At 60.6% G+C, this 25,748-nt stretch overlaps 1 protein-coding gene across 4 annotated transcripts in view; it reads left to right on the forward strand.

Moving 5' to 3' along the window:
• EPHB2 (EPH receptor B2) overlaps nt 1-25,748 on the forward strand; it is a 259,421-nt gene that overhangs the window by 197,828 nt on the left and 35,845 nt on the right. Inside the window, exons 7-13 of one of the 4 annotated variants that reach the window (XM_075906630.1) lie at nt 11,851-12,013; nt 12,338-12,446; nt 13,241-13,308; nt 15,258-15,380; nt 16,823-17,070; nt 17,952-18,167; nt 18,993-19,190. In XM_075906630.1, the coding sequence (XP_075762745.1) occupies nt 11,851-12,013; nt 12,338-12,446; nt 13,241-13,308; nt 15,258-15,380; nt 16,823-17,070; nt 17,952-18,167; nt 18,993-19,001 (936 nt within the window). In that variant the 3' untranslated portion in view covers nt 19,002-19,190. Of the gene's footprint in view, nt 1-6,226; nt 6,745-11,850; nt 12,014-12,337; nt 12,447-13,240; nt 13,309-15,257; nt 15,381-16,822; nt 17,071-17,951; nt 18,168-18,992; nt 19,191-24,347; nt 24,498-25,748 lie in introns of those variants that run through there. The other 3 variants (XM_075906628.1, XM_075906629.1, XM_075906632.1) reach the window with 3 other exon arrangements.

The following is a 25,748-nucleotide window of genomic DNA, read 5'->3' on the forward strand; positions in this document are numbered from 1 at the left end:
GCCCAGCGTGTAACGCCACATGCACGGCGGTGAGGTGTCGGGGGCAGTGCAAGGCCCAGCTTGCTCTGGCAGGGGACACGGGGTCAGGAGGCGCAGCCTCAGGGAGAGGTGGGTGAACCCGTTGGCCATGGGAAGCGCAGGGCAGGAGCCTCCTTCCCAAAGCTCGTCTCTTCCGCAAACGACGCACGAAAACATCTACTCAGCACCCCTCTGATCGAAACAGAAAATACTTTCCCAGCAGTGGCTGGAGGGAATGATTAATCCCCATCGCTCCCTGCCCGTGACCTATTTTCTCATCACCAAGAGCCAGGGGGAGAAGGGGGAGGGGAGAGCCGCTTGGTAAGCTGTAAAATAGGTCCTGACCTATATTGCATAAATCGGAGCATTGCCTTGACCCTTGGGAGTGCTGCAGAGAACACAGCGAGGAGGATGGAGCAAGGACCAGCCAGGCCCAGAGAGGGGCCCCTGCCCAGAGATGCTCTTGAAGCAGCGACAGAAGATCTCAGGGAGGTTATTTGCTCTCTCTTGGTGGTGTGTAAATAGCAGGAAATCGTCTGGAACGCCTAAGCGGGGCCGGAGGCCCGTCTGCTGGGCTGTGGCTGGCTGCTGGAGGCGGATGCTCTTATCCGTGCTCTTCAAAGAGATCGTGGAAGAGGCAAATGGTGTGGTGGCAAATCATTCCTACAGCTTAAGATGCACACGGCCTTGGTGCTTTGCAGAGGAGCTGGGCTGGAGTTTGTTGCCTGCTTCAGCAGTGGGCAGAAGGCAATATTCTAGTGAAGGGTGTTAAGGACTAGCCGACTCTCCTATCAGATAGAGGCGGAGGGGAGAGAGGGGGTATTTCAAAGTGGCAGCACTGTGGGGAGCCCGGGGTCAGTTGGGGACTCCCTAGCTGACCCCGGGCTACCTGTGGCATTTCCGCGGAACCCGGAGTCAGCTGGGGAGTCTCCGTGCAGCTCTGCCACTGTGACATGCCGAGCAGAGCCTGGGATCAGCTGGGGAGTCCCCCACTGACCCCAGGCTCCACATGGGCTGTGACGGACCAGGCTGAGTCTGGGCACAGCTGAGGGTGTCCGCTCAGGGCGAATTGCTCAACTTCGGGGCTCCTTACAGCCCCCAGACTGGAGACCTTCCCAAACAGGCCACAAACCAGTCCCACCGAGTGCTTCAGCTGCCTGCCTGAAGCCTCACGAGCAAAACCCCTCCAGCATCCCAGCAATATCCGTGCCCCAGATGGCCCCGGGCCTCATACACAGGTGGGGGGTCTTAGCACCCAATCCCACCTACCCCGAACAAGTTCTGTCCGGTTCCAAGAAACCAGCCACAGATCCCTGGTCAATTTAGCCTCCGGATCTTACCCACAAATCACGCTGGGCCAATCCTTTAGAAACTACCATCTAAAGGTTTATTGCTACCAGAAAGAAAAGCCTGAGAGTAAGGTTGTTAAAGGATAATACTTTACATGCATCGAATCTACCAGTTCTCAATGCAGGCTCTAGCAGAGATGTTATAGCTGCTTGCTTAGAAGACCTTAGTTGCACATCCTAGGTCAGGATGGGTCAACAGTTCTTTCTGGCCCTTCGATCCCTGCACTGCTGCCTCTGGGATGAAGTGCTGAGATGAGTACAAGATGGAGTCAGCCACATGGCATCTTTATACCTCCTTCCTGGTCTCTTCTTGGCTGCAGCAGGTCACCTGGCCTATCCCTGTGTTCCCTGCTGGTAGCCCTTAGGTGTCGGTCACCATTCCCGAGGTGTGTCCTTGGCCCATTGAGTGCTATTGTCCCACAGGGCCTCGCTAATTACCATGTCCATAGACCGGGCTCTGCCCAATGCTCAACCACATTCAGAGGGACTTCCAGTCTCTATACAGATTACAGATTCTTAACTACACACACAGACATTATACAGATACATGAAGAGCAGATACAGAATCAGAAGAAAGTAAGCTTTTTTTTGACCCCTCACATGGCCCCCTTTGTACCATTTTTGGGGCGAACACCCCCCCATGGGTGCAGCAGTGACCCGGCTGCTCCTCTCACAATCCAATAACGTGACACGGGCACTTCCGCTTTGAAATGCACAGGCTCTTGTGCATTTCAAAGGAGAAATGTGGACATGCCTATCGACTAGTCGAGTCGTCGATGGAAATTGCATTGACGACTTGACTAGTAAATTAATTGTTATTTCACATCCTTAATTCTAACCCAAACCCTCCGGTTGCTTGCAGAGGTAGCATCTGGTACCAGTGCTAGAGTGATACTATGGGACAAGTTGGTCCTTGTCCCTACGACTGCCTGTCCTCCTCCTTGCTCTGGTCCATCCCCAAAACTGAAAATCCTGCCTCCAGCTTTCATTGGGAAACGTCTTTTCCTTTCAAAATTGATTTTATCTTATAATCTAATACAGTACAAAGTGCAAATGTCACAATTGGAATGAAAGGCTTTGATTTGATCACTGCACAATGTTTCAGTTGGCCCAAAACAATTTTCTTAAAGTGGATTTCAGAGAAAATGTGAAATGTTGGTTTTGTTTGAGTTTGGAATTAAAGCCGGTTTCCACATGTCAGTATTTCCTGCAGAGCAGAAACTCTGAGCTTCAAGCAGCTCTAGTTGTCATTCAAACCATCATATGGATCCAACCTATGATTTTTAGCCCTCATTACTAAGCAAGACCCAGGGGAAAAGCCCTCTTCTCCCTAAGGTATCTCTGCTTGCTCCATTTCAGCTCCCTACCGCAAATGCTTTGGATGCTGTTTCAAAGTAGCACCATTGTACTATCATGGGAGAAGTGTGCTTGCTCTGCTGAAAATACCAGAATTGCTGAAAGTTTCCAAACAGATTCACCCCTGGGTGGTAACCAGCCCTGGAGAATTCCAGCCCCAAAGGTTGTGAGCCCCTGGAAAACAGGGGTTTCCCATGGAAAAGCTTTGGGCACCGTCATGAAGACCCTCTGGTCTCCAGATGGAGTTAAGGAAAGCAGAGGGAGGAAAGCTGGACAGCTCGGCACACAAGCCACCGCCCTGGCTCCTAAGAGCCTCGCTGCATCAGGGCTTAGCTGGTCGTTGGTCCAGATGCACAAGAGCTGAGCTGTTCTGACCCCGGCAGTGGTGGCGGCTTAGGTGGCCAGCCTGTGCTGAGTTGGCCTGTGGTCGCAGGAGCCCCGAGGCGGGTGGAGCATGGAACAAAGCACGGGCCCAGGCCCAAGCCACCCTGGCACTTGGTGCAGTGTGTCACTGTCAGGGCTGATCCTCACTCTGGCACTCCGAGTGCAGAAGGTGAGGGCTGCAAGAGAGCTCCAAAACCTCGTCTCCACGGGCCCTGGTTACAAAACTTCCCCCAGAATCCTAATACCCAGATTTTGGGGAATTGCTGCCACCATCAAGTGCTTTTTTGTCCCTAAAAAAACAGGGATGAACATTTGAAACCACCCCCAGAGGTACCCTAAGCTCTTTGCCCCAAAAGAGCTTGAAAAAGAAAAGAGGAAAACAAGCTGCAGTGCCTGGTAGCTGACTCTCCGTCAGAAGCCTGCAGATACCCACAGCCAGACCTGCCAGGACACACGTGATTTTTAGTACAAAACAAAAGACACGCTTGGGAAAGCATCCTAGGTTGCTAGATTTACCACCTAGGAAAACACATTAAAAGCAGAGGAAGATCTCTGGCACGGTGCTTAGGTGGTGCATGGGGAGGGGAGGGCTAGACTCACAGAGCAGTTCAAACCAAACCACAAAATAAAGACAAATGTCCCTGACCGTGACTGGACTCACGTTTCCCTGGTGCTCACGTCTCCTTTTCTCTTTGCTCAGCCTGCAGGGGCCTGGCAGTCCTGCCTGAGTTTCAGTCATTCTGTGCCTCTTCACTCCTGGGTTCTCTCTCTCCCGGAAGGAAAACAGGCAGAGAGCCCAGATCCCATTCAAATCTCCATTGGCTCTCCCAGCCCCCGCAACACCCTTGCTCGGTACCTGAGTTAACCCTTTAGTCACCAGGTGCTGGTCAGCGCTCCCCTTGCCCATGACAGTTGCACAGGGAAGGACTCCAGGCAGTGGAAGAACAAGTGGGCTTGGCGTGCTCCGAAAGGTGCCAGCCTGGTGGCTCCATTGCCAGCCCTGTGCAGACACCCCTGTCGGTGCTGCAGCTCACCCAGCTGGCCCAGGCCGCACAGCTGTGAAAGCAGCGCAGGCTGCTCCAGGAGGACTTGTGCAGCCCCCAGGCTGCTGACAAGGAAGGGAAAAGGGGCCCCGGGGCCCCGCATTGTCAAAGGGCCCAGCACTCTGGACTGCTGCTACTATGGCCGCTGGAGCCCTCGGCCCTTTACATGGCCTCCGGAGCCCCAGGCAGTTCTGAGGACTGGCTGCCCCTCACCATGCCCCTTCCAGGAAGGGTCTGGAGCCAAGTCCCCCCCCCCCACACACACACATTGCCCAGGGCCCATTGAAGTCAGGTGCCAGTCCTGCTGGCCTATTGCAGCGAGGGTTGCCAGGTGTCCGGTTTTTGGGCCCTCTGTCCAGTGCAATGTCCGGTATTTTCTGGTTTTCCGGCTGGGCGCCCGAAGGAAGCCTGGCGGGGGCGGGGCGAGTGGCTGGAGGGGGCGCGATCGGCGCTGGGAGCCTCTGGTTGCGTCTGACGTAGGAGTGACGCCTTGAGGAGGAGGAGAAGCCCCGTCCGTGCACCTGAGCGCTGGTCAGGGTCCTTGTGGAGCCGTAGCCGGACTCACTCGTACTTCACCGGGATCACGCGCGGGACAGGCAGTGATTCTCTCCCCACCCCCCACTCCCCCCAGCCAGCCCCGAACCCTCCCGACCAGCCCCCTCCCCCCAACCCCCTCCAAGCCAGCCCTGCTTCCTGCTGGCCAGTTCTCCCCCAGCCAGCCCTGCTTCCCGTCCCCCCCCACCCACTCCCGGCCAGCCCCGCTCCCCTCCTGGCCGGTCTCTGCCGCCCCCCCCCCCCCCACCCCATCAAATGTGTCTGAAATTTTTTCTGAAGCTACCTGGTAACCCTAATTGCAGCTAGCAAGTTTTTTCTGTCCCACCAGCAGTACAGCCTGTGACTGCAGCATAGGCATGCCCTGTGTCAGCAGCACACGTGCATTGGCAAGACCAGCCTGCAGAGGAAGGGCTGAGGTGAGGAGTGTGAGGGGAGGGCACTTTGGAGCCCAGGGGGTGAGAGCAGAGGAGCAGTCGGGGTGTGAGGGGAGGGCGCTAGAGCCCAGGGGGTGAGAACAGAGGAGAAGTCGGGGTGTGAGGGAGGGCGCTAGAGCCCAGGGGGTGAGAGCAGAGGAGCGGTCGGGGTGTGAGGGGAGGGCGCTAGAGCCCAGGGGGTGAGAGCAGAGGAGAAGTAGGGTTTTGAGGGGAGGGCGCTAGAGCCCAGGGGGTGAGAGCAGAGGAGAAGTCGGGGTGTGAGGGGAGGGTGCTAGAGACCAGGGGGTGAGAACAGAGGAGAAGTTGGGGTTTGAGGCGAGGGCACTAGAGCCCAGGGGGTGAGAGCAGAGGAGAAGTTGGGGTTTGAGGCGAGGGCACTAGAGCCCAGGGGGTGAGAGCAGAGGAGAAGTAGGGTTTTGAGGGGAGGGTGCTAGAGCCCAGGGAGTGAGAGCAGAGGAGCAGTCGTGGAGTGAGGGGAGGGCGCTAGAGCCCAGGGGGTGAGAGCAGAGGAGAGGTTGGGATGTGAGGGGAGGGCGCTAGAGCCCAGGGGGTGAGAGCAGAGGAGCGATCGGGGTGTGAGGGGAGGGTGCTAGAGCCCAGGGAGTGAGAACAGAGGAGAGGTCGGGATGTGAGGGGAGGGCGCTAGAGCCCAGGGGGTGAGAGCAGAGGAGAGGTCGGGATGTGAGGGGAGGGCGCTAGAGCCCAGGGGGTGAGAGCAGAGGAGCGATCGGGGTGTGAGGGGAGGGTGCTAGAGCCCAGGGAGTGAGAACAGAGGAGAGGTCGGGGTTTTAGGGGAGGGCGCTAGAGCCCAGGGGGTGAGGTAGGAAGTTTTCCCTAATGTCCAACCTAAACTTCCCTTGCTGCAGTTTAAGCCCATTGCTTCTTGTGCTATCCCCAGAGGCCAAGGAGAACAATTTTTCTCCCTCCTCCTTATAACACCCTTTTAGATACTTTAAATCTCCTGTCATGTCCCCCTCAGTCTTCTCCTTTCCAAACTAAACAAACCCAGTTCTTTCAGTCTTCCCTCATAGCTCATGTTGTGCTCACCTTTCATCGTTCATGTTGCTCTTCTCTGGACTCTCTCCAGTTTCTCCATCTTTCTTGAAATGTGGTGCCCAGAACTGGACACAATGCTCCAACTGAGGCCTACGCAGTGCAGAGCCGAGTGGAAGAAGGACTTCTCGTGTCTTGCTCACAACACTCCTGTTAATACGTCCTATATTGATGTCTGCTTTTTCCCAACAGTGTCACACTGTTGACTCATATTTAGCTTGTCATCCACTATGACCCCTCAATCCCTTTCTGTAGTATCCTTCCTAGACAGCTGCTTCCCATTCTGTGTGAATGAAACTGATGGTTCCTTCCTCAGTGGAGCACTTTGCATTTGTCCTTATTAAACTTCATCCTATTGACCTCAGATCATTTCTCCAGTTTGTCCAGATCTGTCTTTAATTCTGACCCATCCTCCAAAGCACTTGTAACCCCTCCCAGCTTGGGATCATCTGCAGACTTAAGAATCGTACTTTCCATGCCTATAGCTAAATCGTTGATGAAGATATTGAACAGAACCAGTCCCAAAACAGACCCTCATCTCAGTGGGCTGCAAGATTGTCGTGACTGAGACAGTCTCCTGGAACGGGAGCTTTGTGTCCCTGGAATTTGTGGGTGGAGCCGACTGAAGCAGAGTGGGGTGACAGGAGTGATTGCCCCCGCTGGCCATGCCCGGAGGGGACAGGAGTGATTGCCCCCGCTGGCCATGCCCGGAGGGGACAGGAGTGATTGCCCCCGCTGGCCATGCCCGGAGGGGACAGGAGTGATTGCACCCACTGGCCATGCCCGGAGGGGACAGGAGTGATTGCCCCCGCTGGCCATGCCCGGAGGGGACAGGAGTGATTGCCCCCGCTGGCCATGCCCGGAGGGGACAGGAGTGATTGCCCCCGCTGGGCATGCCCGGAGGGGACAGGAGTGATTGCACCCACTGGCCATGCCCGGAGGGGACAGGAGTGATTGCACCCGCTGGCCATGCCCGGAGGGGACAGGAGTGATTGCCCCCGCTGGCCATGCCCGGAGGGGACAGGAGTGATTGCCCCCGCTGGCCATGCCCGGAGGGGACAGGAGTGATTGCCCCCGCTGGCCATGCCCGGAGGGGACAGGAGTGATTGCACCCGCTGGGCATGCCCGGAGGGGACAGGAGTGATTGCACCCGCTGGGCATGCCCGGAGGGGACAGGAGTGATTGCCCCCGCTGGCCATGCCCGGAGGGGACTGGAGTGATTGCACCCGCTGGCCATGCCCGGAGGGGACAGGAGTGATTGCACCCGCTGGGCATGCCCGGAGGGGACAGGAGTGATTGCACCCGCTGGGCATGCCCGGAGGGGACAGGAGTGATTGCACCCGCTGGCCATGCCCGGAGGGGACTGGAGTGATTGCCCCCGCTGGCCATGCCCGGAGGGGACAGGAGTGATTGCACCCGCTGGCCATGCCCGGAGGGGACAGGAGTGATTGCCCCCGCTGGCCATGCCCGGAGGGGACAGGAGTGATTGCACCCGCTGGCCATGCCCGGAGGGGACAGGAGTGATTGCACCCGCTGGCCATGCCCGGAGGGGACAGGAGTGATTGCCCCCGCTGGCCATGCCCGGAGGGGACAGGAGTGATTGCCCCCGCTGGGCATGCCCGGAGGGGACAGGAGTGATTGCACCCACTGGCCATGCCCGGAGGGGACAGGAGTGATTGCCCCCGCTGGCCATGCCCGGAGGGGACAGGAGTGATTGCACCCGCTGGCCATGCCCGGAGGGGACAGGAGTGATTGCCCCCCCACTGGCCATGCCCGGAGGGGACAGGAGTGATTGCACCCGCTGGGCATGCCCGGAGGGGACAGGAGTGATTGCACCCGCTGGCCATGCCCAGAGGGGACAGGAGTGATTGCACCCGCTGGCCATGCCCGGAGGGGACAGGAGTGATTGCACCCGCTGGGCATGCCCGGAGGGGACAGGAGTGATTGCCCCCGCTGGCCATGCCCGGGGGGGACAGGAGTGATTGCCCCCGCTGGCCATGCCCGGAGGGGACAGGAGTGATTGCCCCCGCTGGCCATGCCCGGAGGGGACAGGAGTGATTGCCCCCGCTGGCCATGCCCGGAGGGGACAGGAGTGATTGCCCCCGCTGGCCATGCCCGGAGGGGACAGGAGTGATTGCCCCCGCTGGGCATGCCCGGAGGGGACAGGAGTGATTGCCCCCGCTGGCCATGCCCGGAGGGGACAGGAGTGATTGCCCCCGCTGGCCATGCCCGGAGGGGACAGGAGTGATTGCCCCCGCTGGCCATGCCCGGAGGGGACAGGAGTGATTGCCCCCGCTGGGCATGCCCGGAGGGGACAGGAGTGATTGCCCCCGCTGGCCATGCCCGGAGGGGACAGGAGTGATTGCCCCCGCTGGGCATGCCCAGAGGGGACAGGAGTGATTGCACCCGCTGGCCATGCCCGGAGGGGACAGGAGTGATTGCCCCCGCTGGCCATGCCCGGAGGGGACAGGAGTGATTGCACCCGCTGGCCATGCCCGGAGGGGACAGGAGTGATTGCACCCGCTGGCCATGCCCGGAGGGGACAGGAGTGATTGCCCCCGCTGGCCATGCCCGGAGGGGACAGGAGTGATTGCACCCGCTGGCCATGCCCGGAGAGGACAGGAGTGATTGCACCCGCTGGCCATGCCCGGAGGGGACAGGAGTGATTGCACCCGCTGGCCATGCCCGGAGGGGACAGGAGTGATTGCACCCGCTGGCCCTGCCCGGAGGGGACAGGAGTGATTGCCCCCGCTGGCCATGCCCGGAGGGGACAGGAGTGATTGCACCCGCTGGCCCTGCCCGGAGGGGACAGGAGTGATTGCACCCGCTGGCCATGCCCGGAGGGGACAGGAGTGATTGCCCCCGCTGGCCATGCCCGGAGGGGACAGGAGTGATTGCACCCGCTGGCCCTGCCCGGAGGGGACAGGAGTGATTGCCCCCGCTGGCCATGCCCGGAGGGGACAGGAGTGATTGCCCCCGCTGGCCATGCCCGGAGGGGACAGGAGTGATTGCACCCGCTGGCCATGCCCGGAGGGGACAGGAGTGATTGCCCCCGCTGGCCATGCCCGGAGGGGACAGGAGTGATTGCACCCGCTGGCCATGCCCGGAGGGGACAGGAGTGATTGCACCCGCTGGCCCTGCCCGGAGGGGACAGGAGTGATTGCACCCGCTGGCCATGCCCGGAGGGGACAGGAGTGATTGCCCCCGCTGGCCATGCCCGGAGGGGACAGGAGTGATTGCACCCGCTGGCCATGCCCGGAGGGGACAGGAGTGATTGCCCCCGCTGGGCATGCCCGGAGGGGACAGGAGTGATTGCACCCGCTGGCCATGCCCGGAGGGGACAGGAGTGATTGCACCCGCTGGCCATGCCCGGAGGGGACAGGAGTGATTGCCCCCGCTGGCCATGCCCGGAGGGGGACAGGAGTGATTGCCCCCGCTGGCCATGCCCGGAGGGGACAGGAGTGATTGCACCCGCTGGCCATGCCCGGAGGGGACAGGAGTGATTGCACCCGCTGGCCATGCCCGGAGGGGACAGGAGTGATTGCCCCCGCTGGCCATGCCCGGAGGGGGAAGGAGTGTCCATCAGCAGCATTGCAACCCAGCTAGCTGCTCCTGGTTGGGACTTGTGCATTCGATTTCTCCTTCCTAACTGGGGTTCTCTGCACTCGCCCCTGGTCCTGTGTCCTGTGGCATTTCAGCCCATTCGCCGACTTACCAAGCTCGTTTTCAATTCTCATCCTGTCCAAGGTGCTGGCAACCCTTCCCAGCTTGGTGTCATCCACAACTTTTATAAGCCTATAGTACCCGACCCAGTATAGATCCCTGTGCGACCCACCTAGAAACATCCAGATCGCAGGCCCTGGTTCTCACAGGGGACTTTAATCACCCTGACATCTGTTGGGAGACCAATATGGCAGTACACAGACAATCCAGGAAGTTTTTGGAGAATGTTGGGGATAACTTCTTGGTACAAGTGCTGAAGGAACCGACCAGGGGCCATGCACAGCTTGACCTTCTGCTCACAAACAGGGAGGAACTAGGAGGGGAAGTAGAGGTGGGTGACAACCTGGGAAGCAGTGATCAAGAGATGGTCGATTTCAGGATCCTGACCAAAGGAAGAAAGGAGAGTAGCAAAATACACACCCTGGACTTCAAAAGAGCAGACTTTGACTCCCTCAGAGAACTGATTGACAGGAGTCCCTAGGATGCTAACATGAAGGGGAAAGGAGTCCAGGACAGCTGGCAGTATTTTAAAGAAGTCTTATTAAAGGCACAGAAAGAAACCATTCCGATGCGCAGCAAGAAAAGCAAATATGGTAGGCGACCAGATTGGCTTACCCGAGAAATCCTTAGTGAGCTTAAACACAAAAAGGAAGCTTACAAGAAGTGGAAACTTTGACAGATGACTACGGAGGAGTATAAATATATTGGTCGAGAATGCAGAGGAGTTATCAGGAAGGTGAAAGCGCAATTGGAATTGCAGCTAGCAAGGGATGTGAAGGGTAACAAAGGTTTCTATGGGCATGTTAGCAATAAGAGGGTGATCACAGAAGGTGTGGGGCCCTTACTGGATGAGGGAGGTAACCTAGTGACAGATGATGTGGGGAAAGCTCAAGTACTCAATGCTTTCTTTGCCTCTGTCTTCACGGAGAAGGTCAGCTCCCAGACTAATGCGCTAGGCAACGCAGTATGGGAAGGAGGTGGACAGCCCTTGGTGGGGAAAGAACGTGTTAGGAATTATTTAGCAAAGCTAAACTTACACAAATCCATGGGCCCGGCTTTAATGCATCCGAGGGTACTGAGGGTCTGTCTACGCTACCCTCCTAGTTCGAACTAGCGGGGTAATGTAGGCATACCACACTTGCAAATGAAGCCCGGGATTTGAATTTCCCAGGCTTCATTTGCATAAACTGGGCGCCCTGCCTGCCTGGGAGCTTTGAGCTTCTGAGAGGAGCTCAGAAAACAGCTGTGTGGTCGCGCAGCCACGCAGCGTAGAGGGAACTATGGTCCCCTGCCACAAGTCCCCTCCCTGCACCGGCTCCTTCAGCCCCACTGCTGGCTGGGTGACACCACTGCCCCAGCCCTGCTGCCGGCCGGCGTGCAGCCCCAGTCAGGCCTGCCCCGGCCCCAGCTAGGTTGCCACAGCCCCAGCTCCGTCTCCACAGCCCCAAACGGGCTTCCCCTGCAGGGCGGCTCTCTGTCCCCACTGCAGGCCGGCATGCACGGGCTGTCCCCCCACCCCACTGTAGCTCCACGACCCTGCTGCCAGAGGAGCTCGCCTGGCTGAGCCCAGCAGCAGCAGCAGCTCCTCTGCTTCCACCAGCTCACTGCTGCAACAAAGCTAGGTGGGCGCAATCCGCAGCCTCCCCTCCCGCCCCCGGAGCTGTTGCTGCAGCCACGAGGCTCGCAGGGGCAGAGGGACTAGGCTGAGCTCCTGCCCCACGTGCCACTGGCAATCGGCTCCGGGTGTAGGTTGCCGACCCCTGTTCTATGCAGCCAGCCCCTCAGACGAGCATTCCTGCTCCTGGTCCTCAGCGCAGTGAGGGGAGCCCTCCTCTCCGGCTCCCTGGAGCCTTGTGGGGGGCCAAGCGCCTGGCGCCCGCGCGGGCAGGGGGCCTGGGTCCGGCTCTCTGGCAGCAGCCGTTGTTTCCCTGGCAGGATCTGAGTGAATTCAATGCCACAGCAGTGAAGAGCCCCACCAACACCATGACTGTGCAGAACCTCAAGGCTGGCACCATCTACGTCTTCCAGGTGCGGGCGCGCACCGTGGCGGGGTACGGGCGCTACAGCGGCAAGATGTACTTCCAGACCATGACCGAAGGTGAGGCCGGCAGGCATGGCTCCCCAGGGCCCAGAGACAGCCCCGGGCCTTAGCAGGGGGCCTGCTCGGGGAGGTGCTGTCCCTGCCTGGCCCAAGGCTGAGTCTCACCCACCCGGCCTGGCGGGGCGCAAGGGAGCGGAAGGGCCCAGAGGGTGGCTGTGGGCCCTCACCAAGCTGGGATCCGCACAGGACGCTTCATTCCCCTCTCCCACTGAGCCGGGAGACCCCACCCCTCCCCCTGCCCTGCGGGGAGTGCTCCCGCCGTGGGTGAGCAGGGCCCGTGCCGGGCTCTCGCACTCCTAACGCCCCCGTCCTGCCTGCCAGCCGAGTACCAGACCAGTGTGCAGGAGAAGCTGCCGCTCATCATCGGCTCCTCCGCCGCGGGGCTGGTCTTCCTCATCGCCCTGGTCGTCATCGTCATCGTGTGCAACAGGTGGGTCCCGGGCGCTGGCCACGCGCTGCCACGGGCAGCCAGTGAGGGCAGGGCCCGCCGTGCTCGGTCTGCGATGGCGGGGGGGGAAGGGCAGGAGGGGATTAGGGATAGGAATGGTTTACCTCATCGGGTGACTCTTACCGGTTACTGTTAACGAATGGCCCAGCCAGCCCCCCCCCACCTGCGCCTGTTCAAGCAGTTAACCTGTAACCGGTTAACTGGTTAGACAGGATTTCACATCCCTTGTGGGGAGGGGCAGGGAGGGGCAGAGGTGGGGGAGCCAAGAGCAGAAGGCAGGTGGGAGAGATGAAGGCAGGTGGGGGAGGCAGGGCAGAGGGCAGGTTGGGGAGGCCAGGGCAGAGGGAGGCTGAGGTGGGGACGGTTAGGCAGGGATGGGGGCAGAGGGCAGGTGGGGGAGGTGAAGGCAGGTGGGGGAGGTGAAGGCAGGTGGGGGAGGCAGGGCAGAGGGCAGGTGGGGGAGGCAGGGCAGAGGCTGGGGCAGAGGGAGGCTGAGGTGGGGACGGTTAGGCAGGGATGAGGGCAGAGGGCAGGTGGGGGAGGTGAAGGCAGGTGGGGGAGGCAGGGCAGAGGGCAGGTGGGGGAGGCAGGGCAGAGGCCGGGGCAGAGGGAGGCTGAGGTGGGGAGGGTTAGGCAGGGATGGGGGCAGAGGGCACGTGGGGGAGGGCGGGCGGGGCAGAGGGCCCTGGGGCTGCATGGGCACAGTGGGATGGTGCTGCCATGCGCTGTGCTCGCGGCCCGGCCCTCCCCCGGCTCAGTGCTCCCTTTCCTTTCAGAAGACGGGGCTTTGAGCGGGCCGACTCGGAGTACACCGACAAGCTGCAGCACTACACCAGTGGCCACAGTACGTAGGCACACGGCCCCTCCGGCACCTCGCGCTCGTGCCTGGGAAACCCCCTGGCCCAGCCACTGGGAGAGTCTTCCCCGGTACCCCAGCTCTTTGATTGAGCCAGACTTACTGCGGAATTGACTGGGCAACGTTCCGGTTACTGGTGCGAAACCCGCGGCTCCGTAGCCTCCAGCGGGGCTCTCCATTGGCAGAGCGTGACCCCCTCTGACAGGACGGAAGCCGGAGCCCCCCGGGCCTGCCACCTGCCCGGGGGCCTGAGCCGCTCTCTAGAATCCCACTCACCACCTGGCTGTGCGTCCCTGAATCCGCACCCTGCGCGGCTCCCGGCCCAGCTGCACACCAGCCACAGCCGGAGGAGGGAGCGGTGCCGCCGGGCCCTGTGACCCGCGTAGCTGGGCACACCGGTGTGGACCCATCGGCCGCTCCGGGCAGCCGAGTTGCCGCAGGAGAAGTCTGGTCCGCGCAGCTGGCGAGGGCTGTACTGTCTGCCGGGGCAGCCCTGCGGGGCGTGTGCACAGACGCGCGTGTGGCCGGGGATGGCACATGGGCAACCACTGGGCCTTGCTCTGTGCCCAGCCACGGTGCCGGAGCCGTGCACGTGGCTTTGGTGGAAGTGCCACGAGCCCCGTCCCGCCTGGGAGCGCCCTAGGCTTGCTCTCTGCAGTGAGCCTCCTTGCAGCCTGGCACCGGCTCGCCCAGCGGCTGGGTCTGCTCCGCTAGAAGCCCCGTGCTGTACCCCTCGCAGCCCAAGGGCTGGGACAGGCCGGAGCAGGGCTCTGCCAACTGCCCCGGATGAGTCCAGTGTGCAGTGGTGAGTTCCAGATGGGCTCCCTCCCTGGGCCCTGTCCTGTCTGGCTGCTGGGTTCCTCCCCACCGCCCTGCCTCTGGGGAGTTATTTGTAGGAGATCGTGCGGGCAGGACACCAGACTGGATTCTCTAGCTCCCCGGCTCTGCCACTGGCTGGCTGTGTGGCCTTCAGCAAGTCACATAAACCAGCATTTTCATATGCGCGCAGGGGGACGGGATTGGGAGCCCAAGTGCCCTGCTAGTCATAGGTGGCAGGCATTGCCAGCCCCACGGCCTGAGGGACGGGAGGTTTGCCCGAGGCTTGCCTGCGCCATCTCCAGGGCGGGGGGCCTGAGGCAGGGCTACCGCTGTGCTCACCGCTGTGGCCGTGGCTCGCGGGATGCAGTCAGGGCTTCACACTTTGGTGCAGTGGGGGGAGCCCTCGGGCCAGGCAGGGGAGCTGCCCGTTCAGAGCCTGGCTTGGGGCAGGGACATGCCCAGGCGATCGGGGGCAGCCAGTGCAGTGGGCAGGCTGGGGTGTTCTGAGCTGGGGCTGGGCGTCCCCAAGGCGAGACACCTTATGGGCAAGGGGTTCGCTGGCTCCCGTCTGGATTCCCCCATATGAACTCAGGTGGTTCTGGGTTGCTGCAGGGGAGCCCCGCTGGGCGTGAGGTTCCTGGGCCTGGGGGGCGATGGGCTCGCTGGGGCCGGCTCTGCCAGGCCCTGTCAGTGTCTCTGGGGAACCAGTGGGTGGGATAAGCTGCAGGCTCCCTTGGCCCAGGCGCCAGGCTCCTGCATGCCAGGGGAGCCCTGTGTCTGGGAGGGGCCTGCTGGGGAGAGCCGGCTTCGGCGAGCAAGACGCTCTGCATGGATTGCGCTGTTCCTGGGGGTGCCGGCGCCTTCCCACGCGCCAGTCTCCTGCCCTGCTCCCCTTCCCCGCAGCAGCATTTCCCTCTTGCACACATGCACAAGCATGCGCACACACGCACACGTGCACACACACGCACACGCAAACGTGCACACACATGCACATGCATGTAAACGCACACACATACACACGCATGCACGTGCACGTGGGTTCTTCCTTCCCTTTGTGCATCTTCTTGCTGTTTGGCTGCCCTGCCCTTTGCCTCTCTGACGCTCCCCCCTATTCACAGTGACACCTGGGATGAAGATTTACATTGACCCCTTCACCTACGAGGATCCCAATGAGGCCGTCAGGGAGTTTGCAAAGGAAATTGACATCTCTTGTGTCAAAATTGAGCAGGTGATCGGAGCAGGTAGGCTGGGCTTGTGGGGCTGGGTGCTCCGTCAGCCCCACAGCGCCCTCCTGGCAGCCAGTCCTGGGGCTGGGAGGACCTTTGCCACTGAGGCAGGGCCCATGGGGACAGGAGATGGGGACAGCCCAGGCATGTTCTGCTAGCTGGCATGCCCGGACTCAGCACCAGGCTGGCAGTGGGTGCTGTGCGAGTGGCACACTCAGCCCCACAAGGTAGGGACACCTCCCAGCCCCAGCTCGCTGACCCAGAGGGAGCGCTGTGGGCTCCTCAGCTGGAAGGCTGAGTAAGCCTGAGGAGAAGCAGGTGGCACAAAACAAGGGGGGCCAGCGGTGAGATTCCAAATGCACTCAGCCGCCCCCAGAAAGAGGTGGGCAGGGGCGTGAGGGTGGGTTGGACGGGCTGTGGCCGTGTGCGTGGCAGGGTGGGTGTGAGGCTACGGGCCTGGGACTGTGTGTGTGTGGCAGGGTGGGTGCGAGGCCACGGGCCTGGGGCTGTGTGCGCGTGGCAGGGTGGGTGTGAGGCCATGGGCCTGAGGCCATGTGTGCGTGGCAGGGTGGGTGCGAGGCCACGGGCCTGGGGCTGTGTGTGCGTGGCAGGGTGAGTGTGAGGCCATGGGCCTGAGGCCATGTGTGCGTGGCAGGGTGGGTGTGAGGCCATGGGCCTGAGGCCATGTGTGCGTGGCAGGGTGGGTGCGAGGCCATGGGCCTGGGGCTGTGTGTGCGTGGCAGGGTGGGTGTGAGGCCATGGGCCTGAGGCCATGTGTGCGTGGCAGGGTGGGTGCGAGGCCATGGGCCTGGGGCTGTGTGTATGTGGCAGGGTGGGTGTGAGGCCATGGGCCTGGGGCTGTGTGTGCGTAGCAGGGTGGGTGCGAGGCCACGGGCCTGGAGCCATGTGTATGGCAGGGTGGGTGTGAGGCCACGGGTCTGGGGCCGTGTGCGTGGTAGGGTGGGTGCGAGGCCACGGGCTCAGAGCCGTGTGCGTGGCAGGGTGGGTGCGAGGCCATGGGCCTGGGGCCGTGTGCGTGGCAGGGTGGGTGCAAGGCCACGGGCTCAGAGCCGTGTGCGTGGCAGGGTGGGTGCAAGGCCACGGGCTCAGAGCCGTGTGCGTGGCAGGGTGGGTGTGAGGCCATGGGCCTGGGGCCGTGTGCGTGGCAGGGTGGGTGCAAGGCCACGGGCTCAGAGCCGTGTGCATGGCAGGGTGGGTGCGAGGCCATGGGCCTGGAGCCGTGTGCGTGGCAGGGTGGGTGCGAGGCCATGGGCCTGGAGCCGTGTGCGTGGCAGGGTGGGTGCGAGGCCATGGTCCTGGAGCCGTGTGCGTGGCAGGGTGGGTGCGTGGCAGGGTGGACATGTTTCCTGGAGGGGAGGAGCAGGGCCCCCTGCAGTGTCTGAGTGGCCGGGCAGAGCAGGGGGCCTGCAGTGTGTAACCTGTGCTCCCCACCGCAGGGGAGTTTGGGGAGGTGTGCAGTGGGCACCTCAAGCTGCCTGGCAAGAGAGAGATCTTCGTGGCCATCAAAACGCTGAAGGCGGGTTACACGGAGAAGCAGCGACGGGACTTCCTGAGCGAGGCCAGCATCATGGGGCAGTTCGACCACCCCAACGTCATCCACCTGGAGGGCGTGGTCACCAAGAGCGCCCCGGTCATGATCATCACCGAGTTCATGGAGAACGGCTCCCTGGACTCCTTTCTGCGGGTAGGAGTGCTGGGCGGAGGGGGGCAGAGGGGATGCTGGGACAGGGTGGGGCGGGGGCAGGCCTGGCTCACTCACTGCAGCTCCCCGCTGCGGGCTCTGGAGGGCTCTGCCCGAGGGCCGTGCGACAGGCCCACGCTCACACCCTGATCACTGAGCCACAGGCGGGACCCCTTTCACACGTGCTCAGGGTCAGGCGTCAGGGTGCCGAGTCCCTGGGGACCTGAGCCCCAGCTGCTCCCAGTGGGTCACGCTTGCTGAGACCAGCCACCACTGTGAACATCCTGGGTGAGTTAATACTTGTAGGCCCTACACAAACACCTGTTCTGGTCTTGGTAAGGAGCCGATGCCCAGGGCTTGTCTGCCCTGCACTTTACCGCCGTTAGCTGCGTGGGTCAGGTGCCACGGCGACAGTGCAGACACAGACAGCCGCGAGCTCCGTGCACTCACTGCACACGGGTGTGCACGTACGCACACGCACACGGTGCCGACGCAGGCAAGGGCACATCCTGGCTCTACTGAGGTCAGGGGAAGCTTTGCCACTGGGCAGGGTTACCCCTCCAGCCAGATCTAGGCCTGTGTGGGCCGCAGCCGGAGGTGAGCAATACCCCCTTTGCTGACCGAGCGACGTGCCTGGCGTATCGGGGTGTCAGCACCCCCGAGAGGGCAGCACTGAAGGGGCGTGTCCCTCCACACGCTCTCCCTCCAGCTGCCCTGGCCGGCCGGAAGCAGCAGAGTTCTGGGCAGACTCAGGCCTCTTGGGGCCCGGCCCTGCGGTTCCTTGTCACGCCCCATCTGCCTGCCTCTCGCCCTGCTCTTGTGAGGGAGCAAAGCGCTAACCCGCCCCTCCCCCCTCCCATGGGACTTCTCCTGTCTCCCCCAAGCAAAACGACGGGCAGTTCACGGTCATCCAGCTGGTGGGCATGCTGCGGGGCATCGCGGCGGGAATGAAGTACCTGGCCGACATGAACTACGTGCACCGGGACCTGGCCGCCCGCAACATCCTCGTCAACAGCAACCTGGTCTGCAAGGTGTCCGACTTCGGCCTGTCCCGCTTCCTGGAGGACGACACCTCAGATCCCACCTACACCAGCGCCCTGGTAAGACCCCGGCTCCGGGGCCGCGGGGGGAGAGCAAAAGCGCACGGGGGGGGGGGGGGGCGTTGCAGAGCCCTTGCCCTGCTGGCGAGCTCAGGGCGACCGTAGCCCGCAGGCCCTGCGCACAGGGAAGCCTGGCAGGGCCACGGGGACGGGCCTTGCCATGCGGGGCAGGGGCTGCACCCCAGGGGGTGACGCGCTGTAGCAGGCCCGTGCACTGCAGGGCTGCCGGGTGGACGGAGGCTGGAGCCAGCGGCGGGAGGCCGTTCGCGATCCCGGACACAGAGTCGGGAATTCAGGATTTCTTTGCGTTTCTGTCGGTGCTTTATGTCTCCTCCTTGCTGCCTCATGCGCTGCTCCAGAGCCGGCTCCCTGCCCCCAGCCAGTGCCCCAAAGCGACGCACTGGACAGGAGACCTGCAGTCGCAGCATCCGCTGCTTCCAAGGACTGTGGGGAAGCCAGTGGCAGGCGCGTAGAGCTCCTCGAGGTCATCTAGTGCAGCCAGCTGGGGTGAGGCAGAGCTGAGAATCCCGGGGCCTCCCTGACTGATGAGGGGTTCCAGGCTGCCGGGCGAGGCTGTTCCAACACCCCCCTGCCCTTCTGGGCTGCCTCTGGGCAAGCCAGGGCTGACGAGTTGTGCTACCTGTGATGGGAGCACGGGCCAGCTGTGCCAAGCGCCTGCTCGTCTGAGCCCTGTGGGGCTGTCGGGCACAGTCCGTGCTGCTGCCATGGCGCTGGTCAGCCTCTCCCTCAGCGCGTCCGCATGAGCCGGGAACTCCATCGCCAGCGACCCTAAACCCGCCTTGCTCGTTTCTTGTCCACCTGCAGTGGACCTAGAGATCAGCGGGTCTCCTTCCGAGCATGAACCGCCAGCACGGCCCAGGGAGCCGTTCCTCTTGGCCACAGGCTCAGCTTTCCGGCCCTCCCCGGAGCTCAGGTTGGAGGCACTTTTGATTGGTTTTGTTCTTCTGCTTGACAGACTCTTCCGCTTGCCTCCATCTTTCCTCCCCACGCTCCCCTGCCCCGCGGAGGGAACAGCAGCGAGGGAATCGCTTGCTTGGGCACCCGGAACTGAACGGGTTCTCCAGCTGAGGCCTCGCCAGTTCTGAGTTCAGCGGGACAGTGAGCTCCCGCCCCTTCCGTGGGACAGAGCCACGAATCCAACCCAGCCTGACAGCAGCCTTGGGAACGGGACTCATGCTCCTTTGGGCCGGTTCTCACCCCGGGTGCTGCTCAGGCCCATGCAGCGTGGGGCTCGCCGTGCCGGAAGTTCCCCCAGCAGCACCCGCAGGGGAAAGGACTCAGGCGCACACGTGCTGCGCTATATAGGGCGCCTCTGGCCCCTGCCCTGCCGTGACGGTGCTTGGAACCTGCTCATCTCAGCCTGAGCTCTTGCACATTTCCCGTTCCCTGCACAGTTCCATTGTCGGTCGCTTCGCCGTGATTCGGTAGCTAGTCCAGGCGCCGCAGGGTCCAGCCTCGGGTCGGGGCGATGAGCCCAGGCCAGTGAGCGACCCGCCCTGCCACGCTCTGCACCGCGTAGCACAGCGACGTCATTGGACCCTCCTGCTGAGCCCCTAGACAAGGCTCAGGTGCCTGGTTTCCTACCTAAAGTGGCCTCAGCCTTCCACCTGGCTCAGGATAGCTTCCTCCGAGCCTTTGCCTGGGAACCCCATGTATTCGGACACGCCCTTGTGTCAGCGCCCACTCGACCAGCACGCAGGCCTCCTCCGTGGCCTTCCTTGCCAGCGTTCCTGCCCTGCATGTGGCTAGGGCCGCAGCTTGGTCCTCTGCGCAGCACCCGACGCCACGAGCCCCGAGGTCCTGCCTTGGGAAGAGCCGCGTTGCAGCTGGCACCTATGTCGAATGGGCCTGAGAAGGCACTCGAAGAAAAGCCAGTTACCGTGGTTCCGTGACCAGGGTTCTTCGAGATGCGCAGGTGTATGAGCCCGCCACGTCTCGAGGAACCCCCGGGACGGAGCCAGGGAACTGTCTTTATTCCCCTTCTTTCATCGTGCGTTTGATGTTAACGTCCCAATGTGACGGGGAGATCAGATGGCTAGAGAAGAGCATTCGAAGGGACATAGGGGAGCCCTAGATTAAGTAGGTCTCTGTTCCCAGGGTAAATTGGCAGGGGCTGGCCTAGAACCAGCAGGAGACTGGCTTCAAGGGCTGCTCTTGGTAGTTCGGAGGTGTGCGAGGAGGAAGGCAGGAGAGTGCGAGGGGTCGCTGGGATCTGGGGGCCAGACAGAGTGCGGTGGAGGAGCAGGATAAGCTGCTCAGGTGCCAAAGGAAGGGTGCTGGGCGGGATCGCTTGGAGAAGTGGCCCAGGGAAGTAGTTGCCAGACGGGGAGTAGAACAAACTGCATCTGTTGCTGCTGCCTTAGGGTCCCTGGGCCAGAACCCGGACTAGTGGGCGGGCCCGGGTTCCCCCACCACTGCACAGTCTGTCCCTGGACAGGGAGACCAGGACTACAAAGGGGCCTCACCTCCACCCTATGGACTAGCCTGTGATGAGTGTGGCTCAGTAGGCTGTGAACCTGCCGTCGGTGGGACGTGCTGAGCCTGAGGATGGACACTGTCCGCCAGAAGCCCAGGGCCCATGAGGCACAGCCAGAGCTCTGCCACGCTCAGAAAAGGACTGCACACTGCGCCCTGGGTGTGTTCCACTGCACTTGTGCTAGTCCAGGCTAATTCTCTAGTGTGTCAGCGCTGCTTTGAATTCGAATCCTGCCCTCCACAGTGCTCGCAACTCCTCTCGTCTGCACGCCACAGATGTCATGAGAATATTCTCCATTCCAGTAGCCACGTTGTTATGGAAAGATTGCCTTGCCCTGACCTGTGACATATTCTTGTTGGTCATCACCAGATGAACACTTCCAGTTGGATAGTGAACCATTAAGAGCTATTCTTTGAGAACAATTTTTCAACTAGTTCTGCACAGTTTAGACCATATTTTCCTAGCTTGCTGGTGAGAATTTCTTGTGGGACTGAGTGACAAGGGTCACTAAAATCAAGATTTAGTATGTCTCCTATTTCCCCCCATCCACTCGGCTGATTAACTCTGTCAAAGAAGGAAATTAGGTTGGTTTGGCATGATTTGGTCTTGACAATTGCATGCTGGCTATTACTTAGTACCCTATTACAGGCAGTTCCCGAGTTACGCGGATCCGACTTACGTCAGATCCGCAGTTAAGAACGGGGCCCTCCCTCTCCCTGGTCTCCAGCAGACCAGGGAGAGGAAGCAAAGCGGCGGAACACGCGGGCAGCGGACAGCCCAGATGCGTCTGGGCTGTCAGCTGGCCGCGTGTTCCGCCGCTTTGCTCTGCTCTGCTCCCCGTCCCCCTGGTCTGCAGACCAAGGGGATGGAGAGCAGAGCAGAGCAAAGCCACGGAGCACGCGGCCAGCTGACAGCCCAGATGCGTCTGGGCTGTCCGCTGCCTGCGTGTTCCGCCGCTTTGCTCTCCGTCCCCCTGGACTGTGTTCAAATCTCCCTTAATCTTCTCTTTGTTAAGATAATCAGACTAAACTCTTCGAGTCTTTCATCATGCAAACTCCTTTTAAATATTGGCCCCCACATTCATTTTTTTCCAGTCCTCTGAAACTTCCTAATTTTCCCAAGACTTGGAAAATCAACATTAACAGTTCAGAAAGCTCCTTTTGAATGTAAGTTATCAGGAAGTGCTAATTTTAAACTGTCCAGCTTTAAGAGCTTCTTTTTAACATCCTCCTTAGTTACGGTTGGAATGGAAAGTATTTCATTAGCTTCCAATGTTATAGCTAAGTCAGCTGGACATTTCCCAAATTCTGAACAAAAATATTTATCAAATACTTCTGGTTTTCTGCGTTATTATTGACTGTTCTACCATTTCCATCTAGTAATCATTTATCCTATCCTATTGCCAGGGTTTATCTTGTTCCTACTATACTTTAAAACCACTTCTTCTTCTTAACTTTATTGACCATAGAGCACTTGTGTCCCTTTGCTTCCCTTATCAATTTTCTATAATTTTTAAATTCTGGTTTATATGCATTACTATCAACTTCCTATTCTTCGATTTGCTGTAAGTTTTTTAGGTCTGATTTCTCCTCCTCTCTAAGCCAAGCTGTTTGTTCAATCAGTGTGACCTTTTTTCTAGATCGTGAGATTGTTGGCTTTTTGGCATCTAGAAAAGTATTTTCAAACAATTCCCAATTATTATTAACATTTTTCTATGTAATGTTTTTCTCACAACTTAATTTGTCTCGTAAGTGTTTTCAGCTTTCCAAGTCCCCCCCAAAGGTGAGCGTTTGCCAAGCTTGCAGAGGGACAAGGCACATGCTTTCGCTTGGGCAGGGGCTCATGCGCGAGTAACAGCCACGCAGCCAAGGTGCACTTCCACTCTCTCCTGCTCTGCACGGCTGGCGCTCCGTGAGGAAGGGAGGGGAGAGACACAGCACTGTGAGCCTTTGCCTCCTGGCACAAGTAGCAGTTGGCCTGGAGAAATGCTGGAATGACCCAGAGCGAGCCCAGAAGACTGGGCATGGCAGCTGCCCTGCAGAGGGGAGAGCTGTGCTGACAGGGACACAGTGCTGGCCGGTAGTGCTGGCCTTGCGTGGCGGATGGAAAGGCTTTCTCTGCCTAGGCCTCTGGAACGTCCTCAACCCCAGTCTGGGTCCTTGGGCACTCGCTGCATCCGTCTCTCTCGGGACACCTCTGCTCAAACCCTTAGGTCTGAAGTTCAGTGGGTCTGATCAAAGCCCAGGGAGCATTGTGGGTAATGGTATTGCTCCTGTGTCTAGATCTGTAGTGGTCTGAGCTTGTTCCACCCCACAGGACCTGTAGTAAGAGGGGGCAGGTAATTCTTCTCATGGGCCAGATCTGCTGCACTTCAGCCTGCGTAAGCCAGCAGTGACTCCAGTGCATGGGCTCTGTTGGCAGGACGGTAGCTGCCCAACTTGGGCCTCTCTGACTCTGTGTTACAAAAAGACAACCAGAAATTTTCCAGCGTGAGAACTCTCGCCCCGGGGCGTCATGCACCCTGCACACCGCGAGCAGTTAAACAGGACCGCCTGTGCCCTTCCACTGTGATACGGAGCTGAAAGCAAGAGGGTGGAGAGAAACTCAAGAGACCACTCAGAGCTTCCTGTAGTTTCATATTTTTCTGCAAATGACTCTATTGGCCCTGAAGGAGAAAGAAAGAGCCTGAAGCCAGGCCATGGTGCTTGCACCAAAGTGAGCAAGAGTTACACGCTGAGTGACAGACAGGCCGAGTCACAAGCAGATGTTGGTACAAGTCATTGTCCCTTGGCACTAGAGTTGCTGGCACCGGTAGAAGCACACGGAACATGTGAATCGATTCCCGCAGGGCAGGGCAGGCACACCCCACTGAGCACATGATAAAATAGTCGGAAACAAGAGTGAAAGCAGAACAGGGGGCAGTGGCTGCTTTGGAGGACAGTCCAAGGGGAGGCACCAAACGTGTCTTAGTGCGTAAGATGATCCGGACAGTGGGTATCGCAGGTTGTTCATTTCTGTCTATAAATGCTGGGGAACCTTGACGTAACTCTTTGGCTGACCTAGGGGGCGATAGCGAACTCAGTACCATCAACTGAGCCGGGTTCATTGTCCCGGGTAAAATTCGTAGGGGCTCGGAGGCCATTGGCTACCGACATTCGACAATAAATCCGACTCGGGTGCCTTCGGATCTTAGCTGAGTCTGTGGTCTGTGGGGGCTCTCGTGAAGTCTACTGTGCTAGCTCCCGGCACCGAGCTGGCACGAGATACTGAGGGTGCCTACGAAAACGCAGGCAGCGAATGTTGATCATCGCTGGCGGAGCAGGAGCCACCAGCGAATCTGGAATTTACGGTATCGCTGTCCTGATCCACTACAGGCCCCACAAGCCTTCGGCTGCAGCAGGCTGTAGGAGGACAGCACTCTCATATAACCCGGCCATTAGCGGCCGGCCGTCAGCTCAGGGCTCCATCCCTGCAAGACGGGGGGATAAATTGGCTCATGTCCAGGTAGCCCGCTAGTCCCAAAGGGCAGGCCTTGCCTCGCCGCCTGTGTCAGTGTGCGGAGGAGCCCTGCGCATTTGTCATTTCAGGGCTCAGGACTCTAGCTGGCTGCCCTGGCGGCTCCACGTCGCAGCTTGGCCGTGGCCGCTACGCCAGTCACAGCCGTCTCTGCTCCTTTCCCGCAGGGGGGGAAGATTCCGATCCGGTGGACGGCGCCGGAGGCAATTCAGTACCGGAAATTCACCTCGGCCAGCGACGCGTGGAGCTACGGCATCGTCATGTGGGAGGTGATGTCCTACGGGGAGCGGCCCTACTGGGACATGACCAATCAAGATGTAAGTTTTCAAGAGCGATGTAGTGGGACCATTGAACTCGGTCATGGGCATGGAAGGAGGGAAGGCTCCCTGCAAGGCTATGGCTGGGCTCAGCCTGTGCCGTGCTGGGGGGTTCCCTGGCTGTGGGAGGTCTGCATGGCAGCCCCCTTGGTAGAGGCCCGGGCCCATATGCATCTCTGGGGCCACGTGGCGATGCAGGGGCCAGAGGAGACTTCCTCCAGCTCGGGAGGCGTAGGGCTGACGCGAGCAGCTCCCCCTTTCAGGCGCTGGAGCAGGAAGCGTGGCGGAGGTGAGAGCGGCGCTGGGCGGGGGGTGCTGGGGGCACCCGGAGGCCGTCTAAAGAAGGCTGCCTTACCTCAGTGTGGCCCTCAGGGCACCGGGGACAGTTTCCATCCCTGCTGTAGCCCAGGATTTGGGGGGTGCCACGGGGACATGAAGCCTCTGTTGCAGACCTGGCTTGGGCATCAGCAGGCCTACTGGTCAGGCAGCACCCAAATAGCCTCTCCACAATTCATCACCCAATGTGACCTCCCAGGCAGTGGGAGAAAGAGGGGAGTGGGACCTAAGCCCTCCCCCATCACCGGTCCCCTGGGCTGCTCCCTCTCCCCTTCAGTGCGGGGCTTGGCCCCAGCCTTCCCTTACACAAGCTCAGTGTGGGGCGCTGGCTATGGGGCGCTTCGCAGCCCCCCCTCAAGGAGCCATTAGTCAGAAGGAAGAGTCTTACTCACAGTCCTGCCCCACCCCAGACTCTCCTCCCTGCAGAGCTCCCTTGGCAGCAGGCCGCAGGGAGCATGCTCCAGAGTGGCTGAGGGGCCAGCGCCCCATCGCTCCTTAGTGGGCCTGTAAATCCATCACTGTCCCCCTGCCTTCGTCCCTCGGAGACCCGGCAGCTCCATGGGGTTAGCGTGGGCACTGCAGCGGGGACCGCCACTGCCATGCAGCCAAGCGCTGCACAGGGCCCCAGAGGGCGGAGACATCCCCACGGGGACAGCCTCCAAGCTAGGGGCCTTCCCCTCGGCCAGCATCCTCCCTCCTGCTGCGAGGACCCTTCCCAGGGCCCACAGTGACCCTACAAATACGGACTCCCAGAGATTGGTCACAAGCTTCCTTCGTCCTCCAGTTTCCAGCTCAGGCGGCGACCCACCAGGTGCTCTTAGGGCAACACGACTTCAACGTAGGGCCAGGTCTGTCCAAGGTGGAGGCCTTCCTGCCTGAGAAAACAGGCAGGACTTGGAGTGCTCCTGGAGGAAG

Source organism: Pelodiscus sinensis, chromosome 23, assembly GCF_049634645.1.
Source record: "Pelodiscus sinensis isolate JC-2024 chromosome 23, ASM4963464v1, whole genome shotgun sequence".
Taxonomy (NCBI): domain Eukaryota; kingdom Metazoa; phylum Chordata; order Testudines; family Trionychidae; genus Pelodiscus; species Pelodiscus sinensis.